At 46.6% G+C, this 21,442-nt stretch overlaps 1 protein-coding gene across 1 annotated transcript in view; it reads right to left on the bottom strand.

The window, feature by feature from the left end:
• Positions 1-281: 281 nt before the first annotated feature.
• The window catches only part of BPHL (biphenyl hydrolase-like (serine hydrolase)), a 31,159-nt gene continuing 9,998 nt past the window's right edge, over positions 282-21,442 (bottom strand). The window contains exons 4-7 of the mRNA XM_012651379.1: positions 21,010-21,163; positions 13,999-14,130; positions 10,953-11,076; positions 282-595 (exon numbers count right to left, since the gene is read on the bottom strand). Of these exons, the coding sequence (XP_012506833.1) occupies positions 508-595; positions 10,953-11,076; positions 13,999-14,130; positions 21,010-21,163 (498 nt within the window). The 3' untranslated portion in view covers positions 282-507. The remainder of the gene's footprint in view (positions 596-10,952; positions 11,077-13,998; positions 14,131-21,009; positions 21,164-21,442) is intronic.

Here is a 21,442-nt window from a genome sequence, read left to right on the forward strand (position 1 = left end):
CGGTTTGAGGATAAAGCAAACCTTCTGTGGTTGCTCAGGTACCCTACGAATCTGCAGAATCAACCTTAGGCAAGGATTTTGTTTTTCTACTTCTCTTTGAACAGTGGGATAAATACAAATAAACAAGTGAAGCTTGGACCTCTCAGATAAAAGGTACAGTACAAATTCATGGTGTCCTAAAACTGCAGACATCTACAAATATTCCACCTAAAATTTATTTGAATGCAAATTGTGGCGGGAATTTACTTTTTAAAACAATGGCAGACATCCACAACTTAATGTTAAAAAATCAGATTTAATTTTTGTAGCTACTGAAGCTAAAGGCTATTTTCAGTGTGTCCTGTTTGATTAGGTCAGACTGTAGAGAGGGGCAGGAAGCCTGAGAAGGCAGGAGACCTGCTGTGTGACTCAGCAGAAGAGTTTCAAAGGCTTCAGAATGACGGGCGGCTACATGATCAAGCCCCAAACTAAAGAGCCACCAAGAATCAAATGTTCTCAGGGACACATTCATTGTAGGAAGTCTTCTGCTAACTTGTTGAATTCATTTGCAAAACGCAAATGCAGGTTGTGTTTGCCTTCTGGCATCAGATGCAACCTAAAAAAAGAGGAAAAAAAAGCTTTTGATAATGGCAAGCCACTTAAAAACCACTTACCTTCCCCAACATTTCATGAAAATCTAAAGTGACAAAAGGCCACTTTTTTACCATGACCGCTACTGGGGAGAAAATTTAACAGTATCAACTTTCCATGAATGTAGACATGAGGGTAAAACCCCTTGGAGTTTATGACCACCCAGGAGGTCGACAGCGAGGCAAACAGTTATCAGATACACATACTGTATTCAGAATTGAAATCAGGTAACAGATGATTTGACTGAAAAATCTAGAGCAGAGGAGGTGATTTGGTAAAATCCATTTTATAAAGTCCATTTTAATGAAGTTGATTTTAAGAGAGTTTAAAAAGATGGTAAGGAATGTGTAGAATCCACCGGGTTGGAGCAGGTAGTTTGCTGGGGTATTATCTATGTAGTGGGAAGGCGCAAATCAGAATTCACAGCCCGCTGGTCAAGGTTCCAAATCACCCTTCCTTTCTGGATTACTGAACAAGTCTGAATACAAGCCACCAAACGGCAAAATTCCTTAGGACCGTTAGGGTGGGACCTGTGCCAGCAGCCTGTGTGCAGGGGCCACAGCGGCAGCTGTCCCGGCTCTGCACTGAAGCAAACCTCACTGTTCCCATAAGGCTTCTGCTTTTCAATAGAATTTTGATCACATGGGCCTGGTTTGCAATTTCTTTAACAAAGGCAGCCTTCTCTGAGTTCTGTATTTTATTTATTAGCTACATAAGTAGAGAAATGGTAAAAGTGTTAACGCTTCTAGGATGTAAGCACAAGGTCAAGCCATTTTCTCTACAATGACAACTGGACATTAAAAGGACTGTATTGGGGCAAAATTCCAGTTACCGTATTGCCTCATTCTCTGACTTTCAACACTGGGGGGCACTAGGGAGGACTCAGGGCCAAGGGAGCTGTTCTTGGAAGATGCTGGGCCTCTTGCAACTCAGCCACATCGGGGATGGGGGTACCAAGAGAATCAACTTGAAGACACATTGTTGACATCTTTCTGAGGCCCTTGAAAAGTTAATGCTATTAATAATAAGTAGAACATTGTAAATTCAATGTTAACACATTAACTGTTATGAAAGTTGTATTTAACTTACACCAGTTTTGAGTCCGGGACCTCATGAAGAATATCTAACTCACATATCTCTTTACCTATTGACAATTTAGTTCTAAAAAGGTGGATTAAATGAATGGAAGTCAATAAATTTTGTTGTTCTATTTCTTTATCTTTAAATTACACTTAAGGCTGGCAAGTCAAGAAAAACACTTTACCCTTACGAACTATTTTTCAAGTTTCCACATTACTTTTTACCTCAGTAATTTTCAAGTTTTTATGTTACATTTTATTGATGATGTAACAACTTTTTCACTAAATTAGAAAGGATCATTTTGTTTTTGAAGTTTTTATTCTATTTTCGTAATAAAACACCGTGGTCCCGGGGAGAAACTTTTTCCTGGCGTGGCAGTCAATGTGTTACTGCTGCTATTCAGAAAAGGATGAGTTGCAACCAGCCACACAGCTAGGATTCCAGTTGCGCCGCACAAGGAACAGCGTTTGCGGGTACACTCAAGGCGTGTTTAGGAAACAGAAAAGAACCAACTGTCCAGGATGCCGAGCGGTCGCAGAAGGGTCCATCCTCTAACCTGCAGTAAGCTGGGTTGTGGGGCAGGGACTCCCCAGCCTGCTAATGTCTTGATGTCTTCCTCTGTACATATCCAATCTGGCTACGATTTGCTAGTTTCTGACAAGCAAGAAAGGTCAGGACACAGCTGTGAATCCTTTCTTTTTAGCTATTCAGTGCTCTCTACACTCATCCAAAAGTAATTTCTAGATTTGGGGGAATAACAACCAGGTTCCCTTCGTTAAAACATAGGAGACCTGCTCTGGACGCTGGATGCATGGATGGACAGACAGATGAACAGAGAGAGTATGAAGAAAATTGTCATTCTCCCTGACACCTTTTGAGGGTCATTTCAAGGTCCTTAGTACGCCTTCCTTCTTCATGTCTGACCCAGGATTCACATTTAAAACCGACTGTGTGTTCCTCTTGGGGAACAGGACCACAGCAGACATGCATAAATACCAGCTGTCAAGGCAAGGCAGGAACTCTGCTGTTGACCTAGATTTTCACCCAAATAACAAAAGGACTCAATCACATGCTCCATGGAGAGTGGTTTTTGAACAATCACATTCTCCAGGAAAATCAGTAAGAAGTCCCCTCACTGCTAAACACACGGCTCAGCTGGAATGAAAGGGCCTCTGAGGTTAAAACAAGTTCCCATGTGCTGGGGCAGGGTCCCCGCTGCATCTGGCACCTTTAGAAAAAGAGACCTGACGGCAGATCTTCTGAAGAACTAGAAGCTGTCTAATCCCACCGCGTAAATTCGGTGGTCACTTTTCTTCTGCTGATATGGGCCTTCTGGGTGGAGGTGGCCCAGTCTCAGGAGGTTACTTTTCCTTCCTCACCTTTTTTCCAGCTTTAACTGAACTGAACTTTCGGCCGTAACTCCCAGAGCTACAGACAGTAACAAGGCCATAAGTAATGTGCTGTAGCACGTCTTCACTTCGGGTTAGTGTGATGAAACTCTAAATTATTTCTGAACCCATAAAGCTGCCAGCAACTCTGTGAGCACTTTCGTTTTAATCAGAGATAAAAGTAGGCTGCTGGCTCTCTGTACTGGGATCTCTTCCATTACCAAACTGATGGCAACGTGGCTTGTCACTTTCTCAGTCATTCCTTCCGAGGCCGACGAAACCTGGTTGCCAAAAACTGCCCTTTTTTATTCAGAAACTAAATCTTTTCCTTTTTCATTCTGCTCCTTCTAGAAAACCCCATCTAAGGAACAGGTAATGGTGGGCAAGCCACGTGCTCCTTGCAGCTGGTAAAGCTGGTGGGAGGGGGCAGCTCCCCCTGGCCAGCAGGCTCTCCCATCTCAGCCCGAGGGACAACCAGGCATTTGGGAGTGGGGGATGGACATCTCTCCAAGAAGCTCCTTTTTTCAAATGCTGCCACGTCTCAAGCATTAGAAAGAAACAAAACTGCATCAGACGCCGCTTTCTCAGCAATGCAACAGCTTGGAGTGGACTACTTCTGGGCAGTCAGGGGCTGCTGGATTCATGTTTTCATTTCTATTTTGAGACACAGGGTCTTGCTCTGTAGCCCAGGCTGGAGTGCAGTGGCACAATCATAGCTCACTGCAACCTTCACCTCTCAGGGTCAAGCGATCCTTCCACCTCAGCCTCCTGAGTAGCTGAGACTACAGGTGTGCACCACCATGCCTGGCTAATTAAAAAAAAAATTTTTTTTTTTTTTTTTTTTGTAGAGATGAGGTCTACTAAATTGCTCAGGCTGGTCTGAAACTCCTGGTCTCAAGCGATCCTCCTGCCTCAGCCTCCCAAACTTGCTGGGATTACAGGTGTGAACCACCACACCTGGCCTGGATTGATACTTTTAAATAGTGTGAGGAGGACAAAGCCTTAGCAAAATTGCTGGGACTGTGCAGACCTGGTTGGGGCCCTCGGACTGCAGTGACAGCTTTCTTCCTGTGGCTGCCGAGCGTAAACTGGAGGCGCCATCACAGGGTGAAAGGCATGGGCTTTACAGAGTTAGGGCGTGTCTGGGCCAACTCAGGGTCTGTACTGCAGGTCACGCCATCTCCCTGAGTCACAATTCCACATCTGGAAAATGGGGATAGTAACAGCATCCACCCCACAGGACTATTCCAAGGATGAAACGAGATCGGGCATATGAGGTACACTGCACAGGTCTGTGGGCTCATTGGGAGCATTTAACCAATGTCTGTTATTATTCTTTGTGTTGCACTGTACAATGCACAAAAACCCTTATAAAGGTTCTAATTATGTACAACATATTAAAGAAATGCTCTGACTCAAGGGAGCACAGTTTATTCACATTTGTTGACTAACAATACCTCCAACTGGAAGATTCTTCCCTTAAGAGAGGCTTAACAAAATTTTGTGGGTAAGATTTATCTAAAAAGGGTCAACCCTGCTCTTTCTGAAATACAAAAGACTCAACTTTGCGAACACTGGCTAATTCTGTTTGGAGTTAGTCCTGCAATGTGACCACAAGCAGAGTCTGGGCTGACAGTTTTCCCTTCCACCCGAGCAGCAAGCAGTTGGGGGTGGGGGCTGTGGTGGCAGTAGGAGGGGGGGGGCAGCCCAATGCCCCCCGGCAGCATGTGGTCCAGAGCTGAAGCTGCAGCCGCTGCCCTGCCTGCGGTGCCCACCTCCCCCGAGAAGCTGGCCTCACTCTTCTACAGATCTGGAAACAAGCCCTTGTCCCTGGTGTGGCTCTTTTTCACCTAGGCCGACTCACTGCAGCCAGCTGGTGGTACGGTCCCCACTGGCCTGCCTTGGAGGACTGGGGCCATCTTACCACTGGTGGCCTGACTTGCATAGTCAAGGAAGCTACAGAAAGAGGCCCTTTCCTCCCTTCTGTGGTCCAGACAGAGGACAGCAGCTAGACCCCACCCTAGCCAGCCCAGTCCCTGTGGCACCCCCTCCAGGGAACCCAGCACAAGGCCAAGGCCTCCGTGGAGAGGAGCACGCATCCGTCAGCCCTTCCCCATCGTGCTGTTTCATTTTATGTGTCAAAGTGACTGGGCTATGGGGTGCCCAGACATTTGGTTATTCTGGGTGTGTCTGCGAGGGTGTTTCTGGATGGGAGTGACGTTGAATTGGTGCACTGAGTAAAGCAGATGGCCCTCCCCAGTGTCGGCGGGCCTTGTCCAGTCTGTTGAAAGCCCCAGTAGAACAGAAAGGCTGAGTAAGAAGGAATTCCTCCTGCCTGGCGGTGTTCAATCTAGAACATTGGCTTTCTCCTCCCTTCGAACTCAAGCTGAAACGTTGCTCTTCCTGGGTCTCAAGCCTGCCAGCTTTTAGACTAGAACTACACCTTCGCCTCTCCTGGTTCTCAGGCATTGGGACTTGGACTAGACCCACACTTTCAGCTCCCCTGGGTCTCCAGCTTGCTGACTCACCCTGCCGACCTTGGGACGTGTCAGCCTCCATAACTGTGTGAGTCAATTCCTTATAACAAATCTCTTTCTCTCTCACACACACACACCTCTTTCTCTCTCTATAAGTAAGCGCGTGCGCACACAGACACACACACACACATCCTGCTGGTTCTGTTTCTCTGGAGAGCCCTAATATACCCACACGCCGGCACTGATGGTGCTGCAAGCCGGGGCAGAGGGCAACCTGTCCCTGACCTAACTGCAAGCTGTACCCTGATGTCTCCTGGGGGCCCCGCCCACCTGCACCCACACCAGCATTCCATCCACAAAAGTGGCAGCTACTGTGTGTTGAGCTCTGAGTCTTCAGTGTACAAATGACTCCTCAATCATTCCTCAAAAACATATTTTGAGATGCCAGGTATCAACCTCCCCATTTCCACACGAGGAAGCAGAGGTGCAGAAACAGGACGTGCTGCACAGCTAGTCACTAATCCACGCTCGACCCCGGCCCGTCCGAGTCCCTGCTCGTGCTCCAGCCAAGCCCACTGCCAGAACGTTGCTCAGGACCCCAAATACTGACTGCAGTCTCAGCAAGACTTCCCACATCGCCCCTTTAGCTGACTTTGCAAACCCCAGATGCCAACTCTTTGTGCACGTGGCCTTTCTTTCCCGCCTGGCCCGGCTCTCTGGACCTGCCCTGGTGACGCCAGCCACCCATGGGGACTTGGCCCCCCGTGTGCCCCTCTCTCTCCATATGCACTGAGCACTCTGAGATGTTCTACGCTGCCTCTGGGGCTGGGTGCTGGAGCGTTCAACAGGAGGAAAGTGACATCCCCCCACCAGCAGCCATTGAGAAGGTGAGAATAAGGAGCCCCGTGACCTCCGAAAGATGCAGGAGGTGGAGGCGGAGCCCAGGGGGCCTCGCTTCGGAGGAGATGCGCGAGTGTGAGCTGAAGGGGGAGTGCCTTGGTGGGCAAGGGGAGGGCTGAGGGACGGAGAGGGGCTCTGGGCACGGGCTGGGCATTTGCAGCTGGCTCTGAAACCCAGAACCGGATCTGTGCTGGGCCTCTACTTCCTGAGATCTGAGCAACCCCTCAGAAGCACTGTTGTGGGCTGACTCGTGTCCCCCCAAAATTAACATGTTGAAATCCTAACCCCCCCGCACCTCAGAATGTGAGCTTATTTGGATACAGAGTCTTTAAAGAGACAATTAAGTTGACATGAGGTCTTATGAACGGTCCTAATCCATTGCGACTGGTGACCTCACAAGAAGAAATCTGGACACAGGTTCAGCGGGAAGACAACGTGAGGACACAGGGAGAAGGTGGCCGTCTACAAGCTGAGGAGAGAGGCCTCGGGGGAGCCCACCCTGCCCACGCCTCGATCTCGGACTGCAGAACTGTGAGAAGATAAACCTCTGTCCTTGGAGCCCCAGCCTGCGTACTTCGTCACGGCAGCCCCAGCCGACCGGTCCACGACCCGAGCACGCGTGTGGCCCAACCTTGCTGCGCAGTCGCCTCCTCTCCTGAGCTGGCTCAGCCCCACCGTCTCCCAGGGCCTGTCCACGCCAACCCCAGAGCGTCTGAGGGGCCGACCTCTGCTCAGCGAGAACTCTGAGAGCCAGAGGGCCAGCGGCAGGACAGGCCCGCACAGAGGCTGGCTGGCCAGGCGGTGGGGAGCGACGTCAGAGCTTTTCAGTCCAGGAGGGGCCCAGATATACAGGCAGCACAGGAGCTGGGGCTAAGGTCTGCTCCCATCGCGGCTGTGATCTGAGCAGCTCTCATTTTGTGCTCTGTATCTTAGACTTCCACATAAGAGTTTGTTCAACTACCTAAAAACAAATTCTAAAATCGCTGAACTTGCTGGGTGTGGTGGCTCACGCCTGTAATCCCCGCTATGCGGGAGGCCAAAGTGGGAGGAACCCTTGAGGCCAGGAGTTTAAGACCAGCCTGGGCAACACAGTGAGACCCCGTCCCTACAGATAATTTAAAAAATTAGCTGGGCATGGTGGCGCACACCTGTAGTCCCAGCTACTCAGGAGAGTGAGGCAGCAGGATCGCTTGAGCCCAGGAGTCTGAGGCTGCAGTGAGCTATGATTGTACCACTGCACTCCAGCCTGGGCAACAGAATGAGACCTTGTCTCTAAAAAAAACAAAAAACAAAACTAAACAAAAAACCACTGAACTCGAATGATCTCTAAGGCCTCTTTGCTTCCGAGAGATCCTATGAGGGAAAGACAAATTAGCTCAAGCCGCAGCAGGTCTGCGGAGCAGCTCCGCCCTTTGTTTGGCCTCCTTCTGAGGACGTTTGCTTCACACATAATATGTATTTCTTGGTGAAGGAAATAGAAATAATATGTATTTCTTGTGAAGGGACAGACTGTGCCATTAAGTTTAACTAAAACAATGTACCTGGCAAGGTAACGAAATACCAAGTTCACTGCAAGCTTGCTACACCAAGTTGCTCCTGTGTTGTCAGACAGCCTGGTGCACAGAACACAGTAGGATTTTGGTATTCAAGGAATCCACCTTCCTTTTGTGGGGTTCAGAATAAACCAGGGTGGGTCATGCCTAACATAAAAGGCTCTCACAGCAGAGGAAGGTAGTAAGTAGAAAATACAAACCCGTTTCAGACAGTTATTGCTAATACCACTTAACCCTCAATCCATTTGTTCCAAAGATTATTGCTCTTAGAAAATGATCTTCCATAAAATAGTCTACTGAAACAATTTACATCTGCATGGTAAGGGTGTATTTTTCTCCCACACTGATGTACTCTGTTGCTAGGAGATGGGTCTGGAACAGAATTCCTAAATTAAACTTTCTCGCAGGCTTACTTTTATTGAACCTGGCTCTTTAAGGGCACACGCTGCAGTTACTAAGTGTGTCAGTGTGCAAAAACCTGTCATTTCTGAAGCTAGAAGACAATTAACCAGGTCACCTAGTATATATTATTCTAGGTATCTTATCATCATATTAAGAGTATGCTTTTAAGTGGCAACCGTGCAATGCTGGAAAAGCACTATATTAGGAGGAAAAAAAATCTAGGATTTGTCATTTACTAGCTGTGCAACCTTCAAAGAATGCTTAACATCTCTCAACCCTGATTTCTCTTTTTTTTTGAGACAGAGTCACTCTGTTGCCCGGGCTAGAGTGCCGTGGCGTCAGCCTAGCTCACAGCAACTTCAAAGTCCTGGGCTCAGGAGATCCTCCTGCCTCAGCCTCCCGAGTAGCTGGGACTACAGGCATGCGCCACCATGCCCGGATAATTTTTTCTATATATTTTTAGTTGTCCAGCCAATTTCTTTCTGTTTTTAGTAGAGACGGGGTCTCGCTCTTGCTCAGGCTGGTCTCGAACTCCTGAGCTCAAACGATGCGCCCGCCTTGGCCTCCCAGAGTGCTGGGATTACAGGTGTGAGCCACCACGCCCGGCCAACCCTGATTTCTTATCTGTAAAATGGGTAATATTTTTTCATAAGTTTGTTGTGAAGTATAACTAGCTATTGTATGTAAAATACTTTTTAAAATATAAAATGTTATATGGAAACATCGCCTTGTACACTGCAAATATATATAATAAAACACAAAAACTGAGATTGTGTAGAAAACTTTCAGAAGGATTAATAAGTATGCTACTTGAATTCTATACCATGAACGTGACTTAATATTATAATTTTATAAAAGTCTAGTTTGAAAATATCTTTTATTACCTACTAAATAAATTTATAAACTTCTCCACTAAACCTTTATGTCCACCTACAATATAACCCTAACCTAACTTCTACCTTTATTCTTCACTTACTCTGTATTCCAGGCAAATGGATTATTCGTTACACATGCTCAAATGTATTTTTCTGATGCATGAGTCAACTGTTACAGGAGGAAATATTAGTATGTGGAATAAAAAGATGCCTTTTAATTTAAGAAATGCTATAGGGATATAGGAATTATAAAGGTTTATGGTAATTGTATTTTATCACAGACTAAGAAGCATTTTTCCTCCATTTAAAAATTCTCATAGACATCTGTCACTGAATAGATCACAGAATAGAATCGTAGGAAGCAGTGGGACTGTCTCTGTGCCTGCTTTCCTTGTGGGACTGTGGGGGCTTTGGGGACAGGGAGGACCATCGCTAACTGTCAGAGCAGTGCTGCCCTCAGCAGGAATCAGAAACTGGCTCACGGAGGAAAAGGAAGGTGGGGAGAGAGAAAGGAAGAAGAAAGGGAGGGAGGGAGGTTGCTAATAAATCCAGCTTCAAAAGAATTCTGTAGAATTTCGAAGTTATCCTGAGTGATTTGGGGATGTGTAAAATTAATACATAGGCTCTGAAGGGATCAAGACTCAGTTGGATGTTTATTTTCTAAAAAAACGAATCGGGCCCCTCATCTCCCAGTTACCCCTCATTTTCGCCCCCAGGATATGAATCCACTGCATGTAAAGGAGACAATGAACTTATTCAACTTTGAATTTCCATCCTGATAAAAGTGCCAACAAAAGCTGGCTCCTGTGTCAGCCACAGTATTTAAAATGTAAACTTCTATTTCATACAAAAATTTATGGGCCTGAATAACAGAATTTCTGCTGATGTATCTTTTAAGGTTCTCCGATGCCCAAGGTCAGTTAGCAGAAATAAGGATCAAAAGAACATGTGATATGTACCCACTCTTTAATGGAGTGAGCCGCCAACATGGCTTGGCATATGTTGGTATTTTGTGATTCTGAACAACAGGTTTCTCATTATGGTGTGTCTGTATTCGAGGCTGAAATAACTTATGAATAAAAAGTTTACCATGTAATTTTAAGTGGGGGGAGAAAAAAGCAGGATTCGGAGTTGGATATATGTACAACATATGTATATACATCTATGTAGAAAAATGCTAATAATGATAGTATTTAATGGCTGGCAAACAATGGGCAATCTGTTTTCTTCTTTTGGTTTTAAAAATTTCTGTTACTGGGTAGTTAGTGCTTCTATAATAGTATAAAACTGTACTGAAAATTCCCAAATTATATGAAATTGTTTCAGTAACAACGATTGATATAAATCTAAGCTGTCACCAGTGTTACAGAACTAACACCTGTGAGCACATTTGCCATCCACAGCAACAATGAGAGATATTTATCTGAGAATTCCTTTCCTTCTGATTATCCATTACCCGCAGTTCAGGGCTCCTGTCCTCCGTGGTACCCTAAATAAAGTAGTAGCATCGGCTGACATTGGCAAAATGGGGGAAGAGGGTATGCACCCTAAAACCCCAGCTTCTCCTGCTTCTTATCCTTCTGGTAGCTTCTCCTGCTTACTCTGGGCTTCTGGGGCCGGGAGTGCTAAGGTGGTGACCGGACTTACCTCGACCCTTTCACGTGCTCATGTATGAAGTCGGCATGAAATCGCGGGACCAGAGGATCCTTCTCACCGTGCACAATCAGGGTGGGGCACTGGACCAGCGGCAGCAAGTGCCGGCAGATGTTACCTGAAGGACAAACACCATGAGGAACCTGCTTTCGTGTGACCGTTCTAGGAGGTGAAAAGAAACAAAACTCAGCAAGCCATGCCCCTCTTTGGTCCTCAGTTTCTCTGCCTGTAAAAACAGTAGTTGGATTTGATTGTGCCTGGGGTTCTTTCTTTGGGTTTCCTTTTCTGTTTTTCTGCTATTTTTTGTTTGTTTTTGAGCTCCACTAGTAAACAAGTAGCTTTGTCTGATTTAAATCCATAATTCATATCAAATGGTAGGAAAATCAATCAGACAAAAACCCTGTAACTCCTTATATTACATAGGGCAGTTCCCAATGTGCACAACCGTGGTGGGTGCCTGACACCTGGAAAGCTTTTCCCTGGAAATCTCGTCCCGAAGGGTCGCAGGGGCCCCAGCCAGCCCTCCACGCACATGTACCTCACAAGGAACCTGCGATTTACACGTGGTAAAGAAGGTCATCGCTCGTGCCACTGTGACACTCCAACATCCTTTGGGGGACTGACTGTAAGGACATTTCTGAGGCAATTTTGGTACAAACTGGGCTCCAGTCCCTGAACTGCCATTTCCTGCATCTGTGAGACCTTGGTGGCTCCTCACCCGCTTTGAGCTTAAGCCTCAAACAGGGACACTCACAATTCCCTTGAGGTTGCCATGAGGCTATAAAGAGAGCCATATCTAGGGGTCCTGCCATCCTAACGTAGCCACTCCCACCCCCGCCCCTCCTTCCGCCTGTGTCTAGAGGAAAGCGCTGCTGTCTGAGAGGGCCCGGCCCAATCTCTGGACGCTGCCCCGCCCTGCCCCGCCCTGCCCGGACCTCTCCCCTCCTCTTCAGCTGGGGTCACTGCTTGCTACACAAGAAGGGGACCAATTGACCATGGAAATACTCGAGGCTTCTCAAGCTTCTCTCTCCTGTCCTTCGACGACACACACCTGCCAAATGTATAATCAAATGATGATCACGAAAGTCACTGAGTGCTCGCTTTGTGTCAGGAACTGTTTACACAACTTCGTATCCGTTAAGCACTTACGGTGGCTGCGTGTTTCAACTCATTTAGCACATACAGTTATTTGTGCATTAAGTACTTCCACACAGTAACACCAAACTTTCATTAAGCACTGACTCTGTCCTTGGACCTACACCGAAGCTGAACAGATAGTGTCTCACTGAATCCCCACCCCAGCTTCATGAGGTAGGTGGTTTCTCCCAGGCATGGACAGGAAACTGTAGCTTTGAGATGCTAAGTCATCTGCCCAAATCCATTCCAACAGCAAGCCAGGGTCAAAGCCAGAATTCAAACCTAGGCCCACCTGACTCCAAAGCTGTGCAATTAACCCCTAAACTGAGCACCCATAAACTTAACTGCACAATTATGGAAGAAGGGCTCCTATCCAATTAATTAGTACAGAATGGGGATAAGTTATTAGCAGTCTTGCTGTGAGATGATTTATACACTGCTAGATCCTCTATATTAAGACATATTTTTTTTTCTTCAGACAGAGTCTTGCTCTGTTGCCCGGGCTAGAGTGCTGTGGCATCAGCCTAGCTCACAGCAACCTCAAACTCCTGGGTTCAGGCAATCCTTCTGCCTCAGCCTCCCAAGTAGCTGGGACTACAGGCATGTGCCACCAGGCCTGGCTAATTTTTTCTATATATTTTTAGTTGCCCAGCTAATTTCTTTCTATTTCTAGTAGAGACGGGCTCTCACTCTTGCTCAGGCTGGTCTTGAACTTCTGACCTTGAGCAATCCTCCCACCTCAGCCTCCCAGAGTGCTAGGATTATAGGCGTGAGCCACCACGCCCAGCCAAGACATATTTTTGAATTACTGATTTAACTCTATTTCTGCCTTTAAATCTCCATATCTTTTCACTGCTCTCTTCAATAAGGCATAAAATCTTACATTTTACAAAGTCAGTCTCTTTAATGGAGAACTGTTTCAAACATTGCTTTATGGCATTTTTTGTTTTGGGAGCAGAGAGAAACACATTTCAAAGACCCGTTTTTATGGGTGGATACTGCATTTGAACAGGATCATTATAAGGCATATATGTGCTGTTTTCAACTTAAGCCAGAAAAGTACATTTCTAAAAGTCCTTTTCATTGTGAAAGTTTTGACACATGACTCACGTAGGAAATGATTACCTAACAGATGAAACTGGTCCTTCAATCACAATTTGTAACAATGTACTCCAAGATTAGATCTTAGTTACTCTATTTTTTTCAGCAATTAAAAAAAGGAACAGAGAAATGAGAGATTATAAACATTAATAGCTGTATAAAAATAAATTTTAATTCAGAATTTCTCCTAAAGATGTCAACTCTTACTGTTAATGGGAATCTTGCTAATTTTTCAGATAAAGAACAGGAAGACACTTGTTCATAGCTGAGATCATATAACTTAGTTCTGAAGATGGAAAAAGAACTGAGTATTTTCCTCCCCATACTAATTCTGCTGGGGCCAAAGACTATGACAGAAATTTCCTCCTTGTTTTGTCCTGGTAACAGAGCATCCTGGTGCGGTGACACACCTAAACGTGTGAACAGGAAAAACATAGTGTACATATTATGGCTTATTCGTTTTCTAACTACCCATTCTGGAATTAGAAAACAGGAACTGATCATGGCTTCTGGAAAACTATTTTATCATCACACACACGAAGGGTTAGAAGGAAAAAAGAACAGTCTGCTCTTAAAGACTCGAGAACATCACCCCGTAGACATGCAGTCCTGTCTCTAGGTTAAGGCAGATTGTGCAAGAACTTGCACTGTGTACGATAACTGGGATTCTCTGTGCACATGTGAGTGTGGAAGGACAATGGGTGGGCTCGGGACTCACTGAGGAACTCTGCGACATCAAGGCAGGAACTGAAGATCCCCCTCCAATCCACAGAGCGACCCTTCAACAGTCCATGCAACCTACCCTCTGGTTGCTGTTTAAACTGTCCTATGCCATCCACCCACTTCTCGCAGGTCCTGGCAAAGTAGTCACACCCATACAGGGCTTCTAGAGGCTTTCTTGTCCTCTCACTCCATTTAGAAACATCTCGGATGCCTGAAAAACAGAAGCGCAGACAAGGATAGGTTTAGTCTCATACTAAGGTATTATGTTGAAATCTTCCGAGCATGAGCCACCTCTGACCCCTCGTGCTCACTGTTCTGGCTGCCTGGGACGCCTCCCTCCGCCCAGGCCCTTCCCTCCCTCTGCTTTGCTGGGCACCTCCCACTGCTTTGCAGTGTCTCTGTACCCTCAGCTGAGCGCCTGCCCCCGCCTAGGTCACATGCCCAGTGTAAGGGACTGTGCTTTGCCCCTGACTATACCCCAGGGCCTAGACCAGGGCCTCCCACAAAACAAGCCCACGATAAATGCTTACCAAGTGAATGAAATGAGACCTTCACTTAATGCTTTCTGTTAAGGGTATACAATAAAAGAAAATATTCCTCTAATTAGGGTCACTTGAGTAAGAGTGATATTATTTGCAAAAGAGGACATTTTTGCTAAGTTTCATTTTTATGTACATTGAAAAATGCACACGAATTATTCATTCTAATTTTGGCCACTGAAATATGGGTGTAAAACGCTAACTAGTAACTTCAAACTATATTATAGCTGATTCACTAGTAGGAAAGGAGTAATAGCTGAAAACAACCTTCAAAATGAATCAACAAATACAATTACTCAGCCCAATATTTTCCATCTTTCTTAAATACACTGATAATTTAAAAATTTGAATACTTTTGAGCATATTAAATGTTGCTTATTGAGAGCTTTTAATACAGTGCTTCTGCTAAACAGCACCCCTGGAAGACAATATGACACTAATGATATAAACTCCCATCGAACAATCATCTATACAGGGCTCCGACAGTGCTAGGAGCCCGCAGTACTCAGCGTGTACTCGGGGAATCGGAATAACTGAATGGAGGAAAAACTGCTGCTTCCAGCTACCCCTGCCTTTGCAGGGTGGATCCCAACACGAGAAGGTGCCTGCCTCTGACTGCCTTACACTGTCTGAGGTCAGCTGGAGTGAGCTGAACGCAGAGGCTGAGGACGGGCCGACTGCTCTGCACAATAGGGAAGGTATGAAGGGTGTGGAGAAGCAATTAAAAAATTAAGAGGTGGGGAGGAAATTTGGGAAGAAGAAAAAGAAAAATCTGGGTGGGAGAGGAGAAGGACAGAAAATCCAGCATGACAGTGTGAAGACAGTAAAAAAATTCCCTGTAGATGCTTCTCCTTTTGGCCGTATGACAGGCCGCCCCCTCTGAGAGGCCTTCTAGCAGGGGAACAACTAGATCTTTCTCAAAACATAATTTTCTTGCATTGTTGAAGCTGCAGTGATCAATGCAAACTAGGGCATGAGAGGGTCCGAGTGTGTTTGTATAGGAGAAAAAAGGCCTGAAAAGAGAGCCAAGGAAGACCCCAGCGGCAGGGCTGCTCTGGGTGGAGACGCAGCCGGGATGGCTGGCGAGGGCCGAGCCTGACATCCCTGGTTCCAGCCGAGCTGACACCGGCCCCAGCTCCGTACGCTCCTCTGGCTCCCAAGAGCAGCAAACGCAAACCCTCTCTGAAGGAAAGCATTCTCCATCTATGCTCGCTGTTTTGTTCGTTTGTTTCCAGATTTAAGAGTAAGCAAACATTAGCTCCTAAACAAAGATCAGAAAACAAACAGAATTTTTTTAAAGTTGATGAAGAAACTAGAAAACTGGGTAAGAAATCTTAATTGATGATGTAGAACAGGACGCAGAGAGACAGAAGAACAAGAGACACCGAAGACAGACAGCCGAGGCCCACCTGCTGGGACCGGAGGAGGGGAGAAAAGCGCAGTGGAGGAGGCGCGTTTTCAGAGGTGATAAAAGAATCCGAGAACAAACAGCAAATGTATTCCAAACAGGATGAACAAAATGAAACCCGCGCTTAGACGCAGTATAGGGAAACAGCCTGCAGCAAAGGCTGGGGGAAAATCTGAAAACGCAGGCAGACAGGTGAGGCTCAGCCCCCGAGGGCAGGAGGGCAGGACGGGAGACAGGAAGCCCAGTGGCTGGGAGGAAGAAGGCGGCAGAGTCACAGAGAAGTGACTGTCCCCCTGCGTGTTCACATCCAGCCAAACGGCCTCTCAAGAAAGAGGGCGAAATAAAGATACTTTTAGGTAAAAACTGAGGTGACTATTAACGGGCTGTCCTTAAAGAACTTCTAAAAATAACTTCAGGAAGAAGAGAGAAGCTTTTAGAAGGAACACCTGAGGTGAAAGGACAGGTGCGTAAAGACACTTGCAAACATGATGGTGAACCGACAAACAAACAAAACGCCAAGCTAATGAGAAAGTGAAACACTGTGGCATTTCCTTACATTAGCAGTGAACAGTTCTGTCCATAACGAAAGTGAAAAGACAGGCCACAGGCTGGGAAAAGATCTCTGTAACACAACTACCTTTCAAGGGGTTATTAATTAGATTATTTTTTTTAAAAACTACACATGAATAACGCTGTGATAATACTGGAACTGGCTAGTCTTGGGTTGGGTGGAGAGTCCTTGGGTGTTTATTTTGTTGTTTTTGGGGGTTTTGTTTTTGTTTTTGTTTTTTTGAGACAGGGTCTTGCTCTGTTGCCTGGGCTCGAGTGAGTGGTGTGATCCTGAAGCTCACTGCAACCTCAAACTCCTGGGCTCAAGCGATCCTCCTGCCTCGGCCTCCCAAAGTGCTGGGATTACAGGTGGGAGCCACCGCACCCGGCCTGTTTTGCTGTTACGTTTCATATTGTATACCTGTTGGCCATGTGGTATTATATGTATGCAATATTACCTAATAAAAATTTAAAAATCAATAAAGATATTAATAGATATAATATGGAAGAAGCCCAAATGGTGAATAAACACATAAAAAGATTTTCAATCTCATTAGTAATAGGAAAATGCAAATTAAGACCACAATAAGATAACATTTTACAGCCATCTGATTGGCTAGTCTGACAATTTCAAGTTTTTACTGAAGACATAGGTTAAGGAATCTTGTATCTTGCTGGTGGAAGTGTAAATTTATTGTTGGAAAACAATTTGTCACTTGTAATGTGGTATATCTGCCCACGACACTTGGCAATTTCACTTGTGGGCTTGGAGCCTAGAGACACGGTTGCTCCTGTGCCCCGGGAGGCAGGTACAAGAATGTTCGCAGCAACCATGGAAATGAACTGCCTGAACAGCACGGCTCTGTGAGCTGCAGGGGCGCTGGGGAAGGAGTGGCGGCGGCGGCTCCCTCAGGGATACGGTGCTTGAGCTAAGTGTGGGGAGCAGAAGCCAGCAAGGAAGGGAGCAGGAGGGCGTGTGCGCCTTCACAGCCGGCCGCCCACAGGCTGCGGGAAGCCGGAAGCGCGGTGTCACGTGGCTGGACTGGAGGCGAAACCGTGGGAGGCGGCCTGGAGAGGCGCAGTCCCGGGCCACTCGCTTGGTCCACAAAGCTTAGCGGCTTGACCTTTACCTGAGAAGCTGTGAGGCGTCCTTGAAGGCTTTTCAAGGAAGACGCCATGAGATTGCTGTCAGAGCAGGCTGGAGAGCAGGGAGGGCAAGCTGGGTCCACAAAAAGCAAAGAGCAGGAGTGGAGCGGAGCGGGCAGGGGGATGCTGTATGGAGGGCACCACGCGGCACGGACTGCAGAGCCAGGCCTGAGCCCGCCCTCCCAGCTGCACCCCTGCGGCAGAGTCCTCACTTCCCTGAGCCCAGGTTTCCTTATCTGCAAAGCAGGCTGAGCAGTAGCTGCCCTACAAGGATGGTGTATGGTTAAAGACTTGAGCTCGTGGCAGACCCTGGATAAATAGTAATTAAAAATGCTCTTTTGTGGGAGAAATAGTATATTCCAGTGGGTATCATTTACCAAGATAAAGAATTTAGCAGGAGGAACAGGTCTAGAGGGAAGATTACGGGTTCAATTTTAGACAGACTGAATTTAAGGTAGGGCAACCGGATAAGAAAATTGAATAAAAAGTTGAATAAGGCAACATAGTGAGAGGTGGTCTTTATAAAAAAAAAAGTTGACTATGTGGGATTTGGGAGTTAGGTGAAGCCAGGGGCGGAGTGCAGCTACTCGGGTTTTGAGAGCAGAGCACGGAGGACAGCGCCTGGAAGACCCCCCACGTCACGGCCCACAGGGGGAAGTGGGCCCGTGTCACAGCCAGAGAACAGCCGGAGAGAGAAGGGGTGAGTTGGGAGGACACGGTGGAGAGAACTTCAAGACAGAAAGCTTCAAAAAGAGAGTGTGATCAATACGCTCCTACTGCACATCATGAGCATATCCCCAAACACTGCAGAATGACCAGGGAACAAGGGCAGGAGCGTGTCTGGGGGTTTGGTGACACGTAGGCTCCGTCTCCACTGCTGGAAGGTCAGAGCCACCTTGACGCAAGTTAGGAGGGACTGGGAACGGGAAAGTGGAAACAAGGGCCCAGAAGGAAGCAGAGATAAGTCAGGCAGTAGAGAGGGGCGTGAGGTGGAGAGGGAGTTCCGTTCGCAGAGGAAGGAAAGGCAGGGCCGTTGCCCATAGTGCGTCCCCTCCGCAGTGACTGCGGCGGGAGTAGGAAGATGACAGCGCCCAGCACCGCGGCCCACGATGCAGACACGTGCACAGCGTCGCAGGGCCCAGAACGGTGAGCGCCATCGGGTCTTGGCACTCTGGGATGCTGTCCCAGACGAGGCGCCCCAGGAGCCGGGTCAGGGGCGAAGATGCCTCGCTGGGGAGGGGCCGCGCAGGCCAGTGCTCGCGGGAGGTCAGCAGAAACAAAGGCAAAGAGGCGTGAAGGGGGGAGCTGGTTTCCAGAACGGCGACTTACCCCTGTGGGAGACGCCCCAGAGGATGAGGGAGAGGGAGACGAGCCAGACACGCTGCCTGGACTTAAGTTACTGAAGGGTTTTCAGTACTACAGCAGAATCCAGGGATCAGATTTTTGCCTTGGAAACGAAACTCTCCTGTGGAGGACAAACCCACCCTGAGAGGCCAAGGGCCTGACCCAGGAAAGTGACGGGAAGGACAGAGGTGGGGGTGACTTGAGAGGCAGCACGAAGGTGGTGCCCACAGCATGCCGCCAGAGTGAAAGGCAGAGGGAGAGGAGGACCGGGCCTGAGGGCTGACTCTGGCTTAGACGGGGCATCACCGAGACAGTGACGGTGGGGGTGGGAAGGGCCATGAAATAATGAGTTCAGGTTTAGAACAAGGAAGACCACATGCTGGGGCATAAAACAAACCTTAATACATTCAAAGGAATTAAAATCATACAATGTGTGTTTTCTGAACCAATGGGATTAAACTAGATGCCAATAACAGAAAGGTTTCTTGGAAACCTAAAATAATTGGAAATTAAATGATACACTTCTAAATAACCATGGGTGAAAGAGGAAATCTGAAGACATATATTAGAAAATATTTTTAAATGAATAAAAATACAACATATCAAAATTTGTAGAATGCTTAGATGTAGCAGTGCTTAGAGGGAAATCTATAGCATTAAATGCTTATATTAGGAAGGAGAGAGGTCTCAAATCAATAAGCTAAGCTTCTACTTTGAGACTGGGGATAGGGGGAAGGAAGCAAATTAAAACTCTAAGCAAGGCCGGGCGCGGTGGCTCACATCTGTAATCCTAGCACTCTGGGAGGCCGAGGCAGGTGGATCGCTCAAGGTCAGGAGTTCGAGACCAGCTCTGAGCAAGAGCGAGACCCCGTCTCTACTAAAAATAGAAAGAAATTATTTGGACAACTAAAAATCTATATAGAAAAAATTAGCCGGGCATGGTGGTACGTGTCTGTAGTCCCAGCTGCTCGGGAGGCTGAAGCAGGAGGATTGCTTGAGCCCAGGAGTTTGAGGTTGCTGTGAGCTAGGCTGACGCCAGGGCACTCTACTCCGGGCAACCGCGTGAGACTCTGTCTCAAAAAAAAAAAAAAAAACTCAAAGCAAGGAAGACAATAATAAAGAGAAGAAATAATAACCAAAACATCATGGTACTGGCATAAAAACAGACACATAGACCAATGGAACAGAATCGAGAACCCAGAAATAAATCCACACATCTGTGGTGAACTTACATTCAACAAAGGTGCCAAGAACACACAGTGGGGAAAGGACAGTCTCTTCAATAAGTGGTGCTGGGAAAACTGGACATCCATATGCAGAAGAATGAAACTAGACCCTTATTTCTCTCCATATACAAAAATCAAATAAAAATAGATTAATGACTTAAATCTAAGACCTGAAACTCTGAAACTACTAAAAGAAATCACTGGGGAAATGCTTCAAGATACCGGTCAGGGCAAGCACTTCTTGGGTATTACGCCCAAAGCACAGGCAGCCAAAGCAAAAATGGACGAATGGGATCACATCAAGCTAGGCCCTGGGCAGCAATGCTGGGAGCACAGGGGACACCCAGGCTTGGTCTCCGTGACTCCCAGAACTAGCCTCCTTGATTAGTGCCCAGGCTTTACAAAGGCAGGTGGTAGGCTGGATTTAGTTTTTCAGTGCATCTAAAAACCGCAAAGAAAAGCCTGAAGGACAACCTCAAAAAATTTGACTAGCACAGAAATTCTTCAATCAAAATATAAGGTTTCGTATTTGAATTCCATGCTCCCTTTCATACTCACATTATTTTAAATGAAATTATTAATAACACCGCACATCACCTCTCCCTTTCTTAAAGTTCACTAGCAGCAGTAGTAAATGGAAATGCTGCTTTTACTTAGCCTTTTCTTGAGTTATGAAAGTTTCACTCCTGGAAATAGAAAGCTTTAAAACTCAGACTGCTTCAACCGCCTTACTTTTCTCAGAACTCATTATTCTTCCTACCTTGCAGTTGAGAGCTGGAAGCAGATACGACTTGTCAACATATCTCAAAACGAGAGATGAGAAGGGGAAAGACAGAGAATCATCCACTGTCACGCCATCTCCGGCCGGCAGAACCTACCCTCATAAATCACGCTGTCCTCGGCAGTGACGTAGGCGTTGGCGCCCCAGATCACCATCTTGTGGATGTAAGCGGGATATTTTGCGGCAGCAATGAGCGCGGTTATGCCGCCATCACTCCACCCCAGCAGAGAGACCTTCTTAAACTTCAGCGTCTGTGACAAATACAGAAGATGCACAGCGCAGGTTACTGCTCCTCTGCTGAAAGAACCCAAGAGCCACGAGTGTTCAGAATCAATACAGGTGTGGGGTCAGACTATCAATTAGTAATAAAAGAAAAATCCTAGCGTACACCATCGGATGACATAATGTTTTTTCTCAACTAGTTTTGGTGTAAATAATTGTCACAAAAACCTAAGTATATAGGATGGGTCTGAATTATGAGGGAACTACATCTTCTAGTTGGATAAATCTCAAGGAACTAGAGTCATCAA

This window comes from Propithecus coquereli, unplaced genomic scaffold (assembly GCF_000956105.1).
Source record: "Propithecus coquereli isolate 6110/MARCELLA unplaced genomic scaffold, Pcoq_1.0 Scaffold354, whole genome shotgun sequence".
In the NCBI taxonomy this organism is placed as follows: domain Eukaryota; kingdom Metazoa; phylum Chordata; class Mammalia; order Primates; family Indriidae; genus Propithecus; species Propithecus coquereli.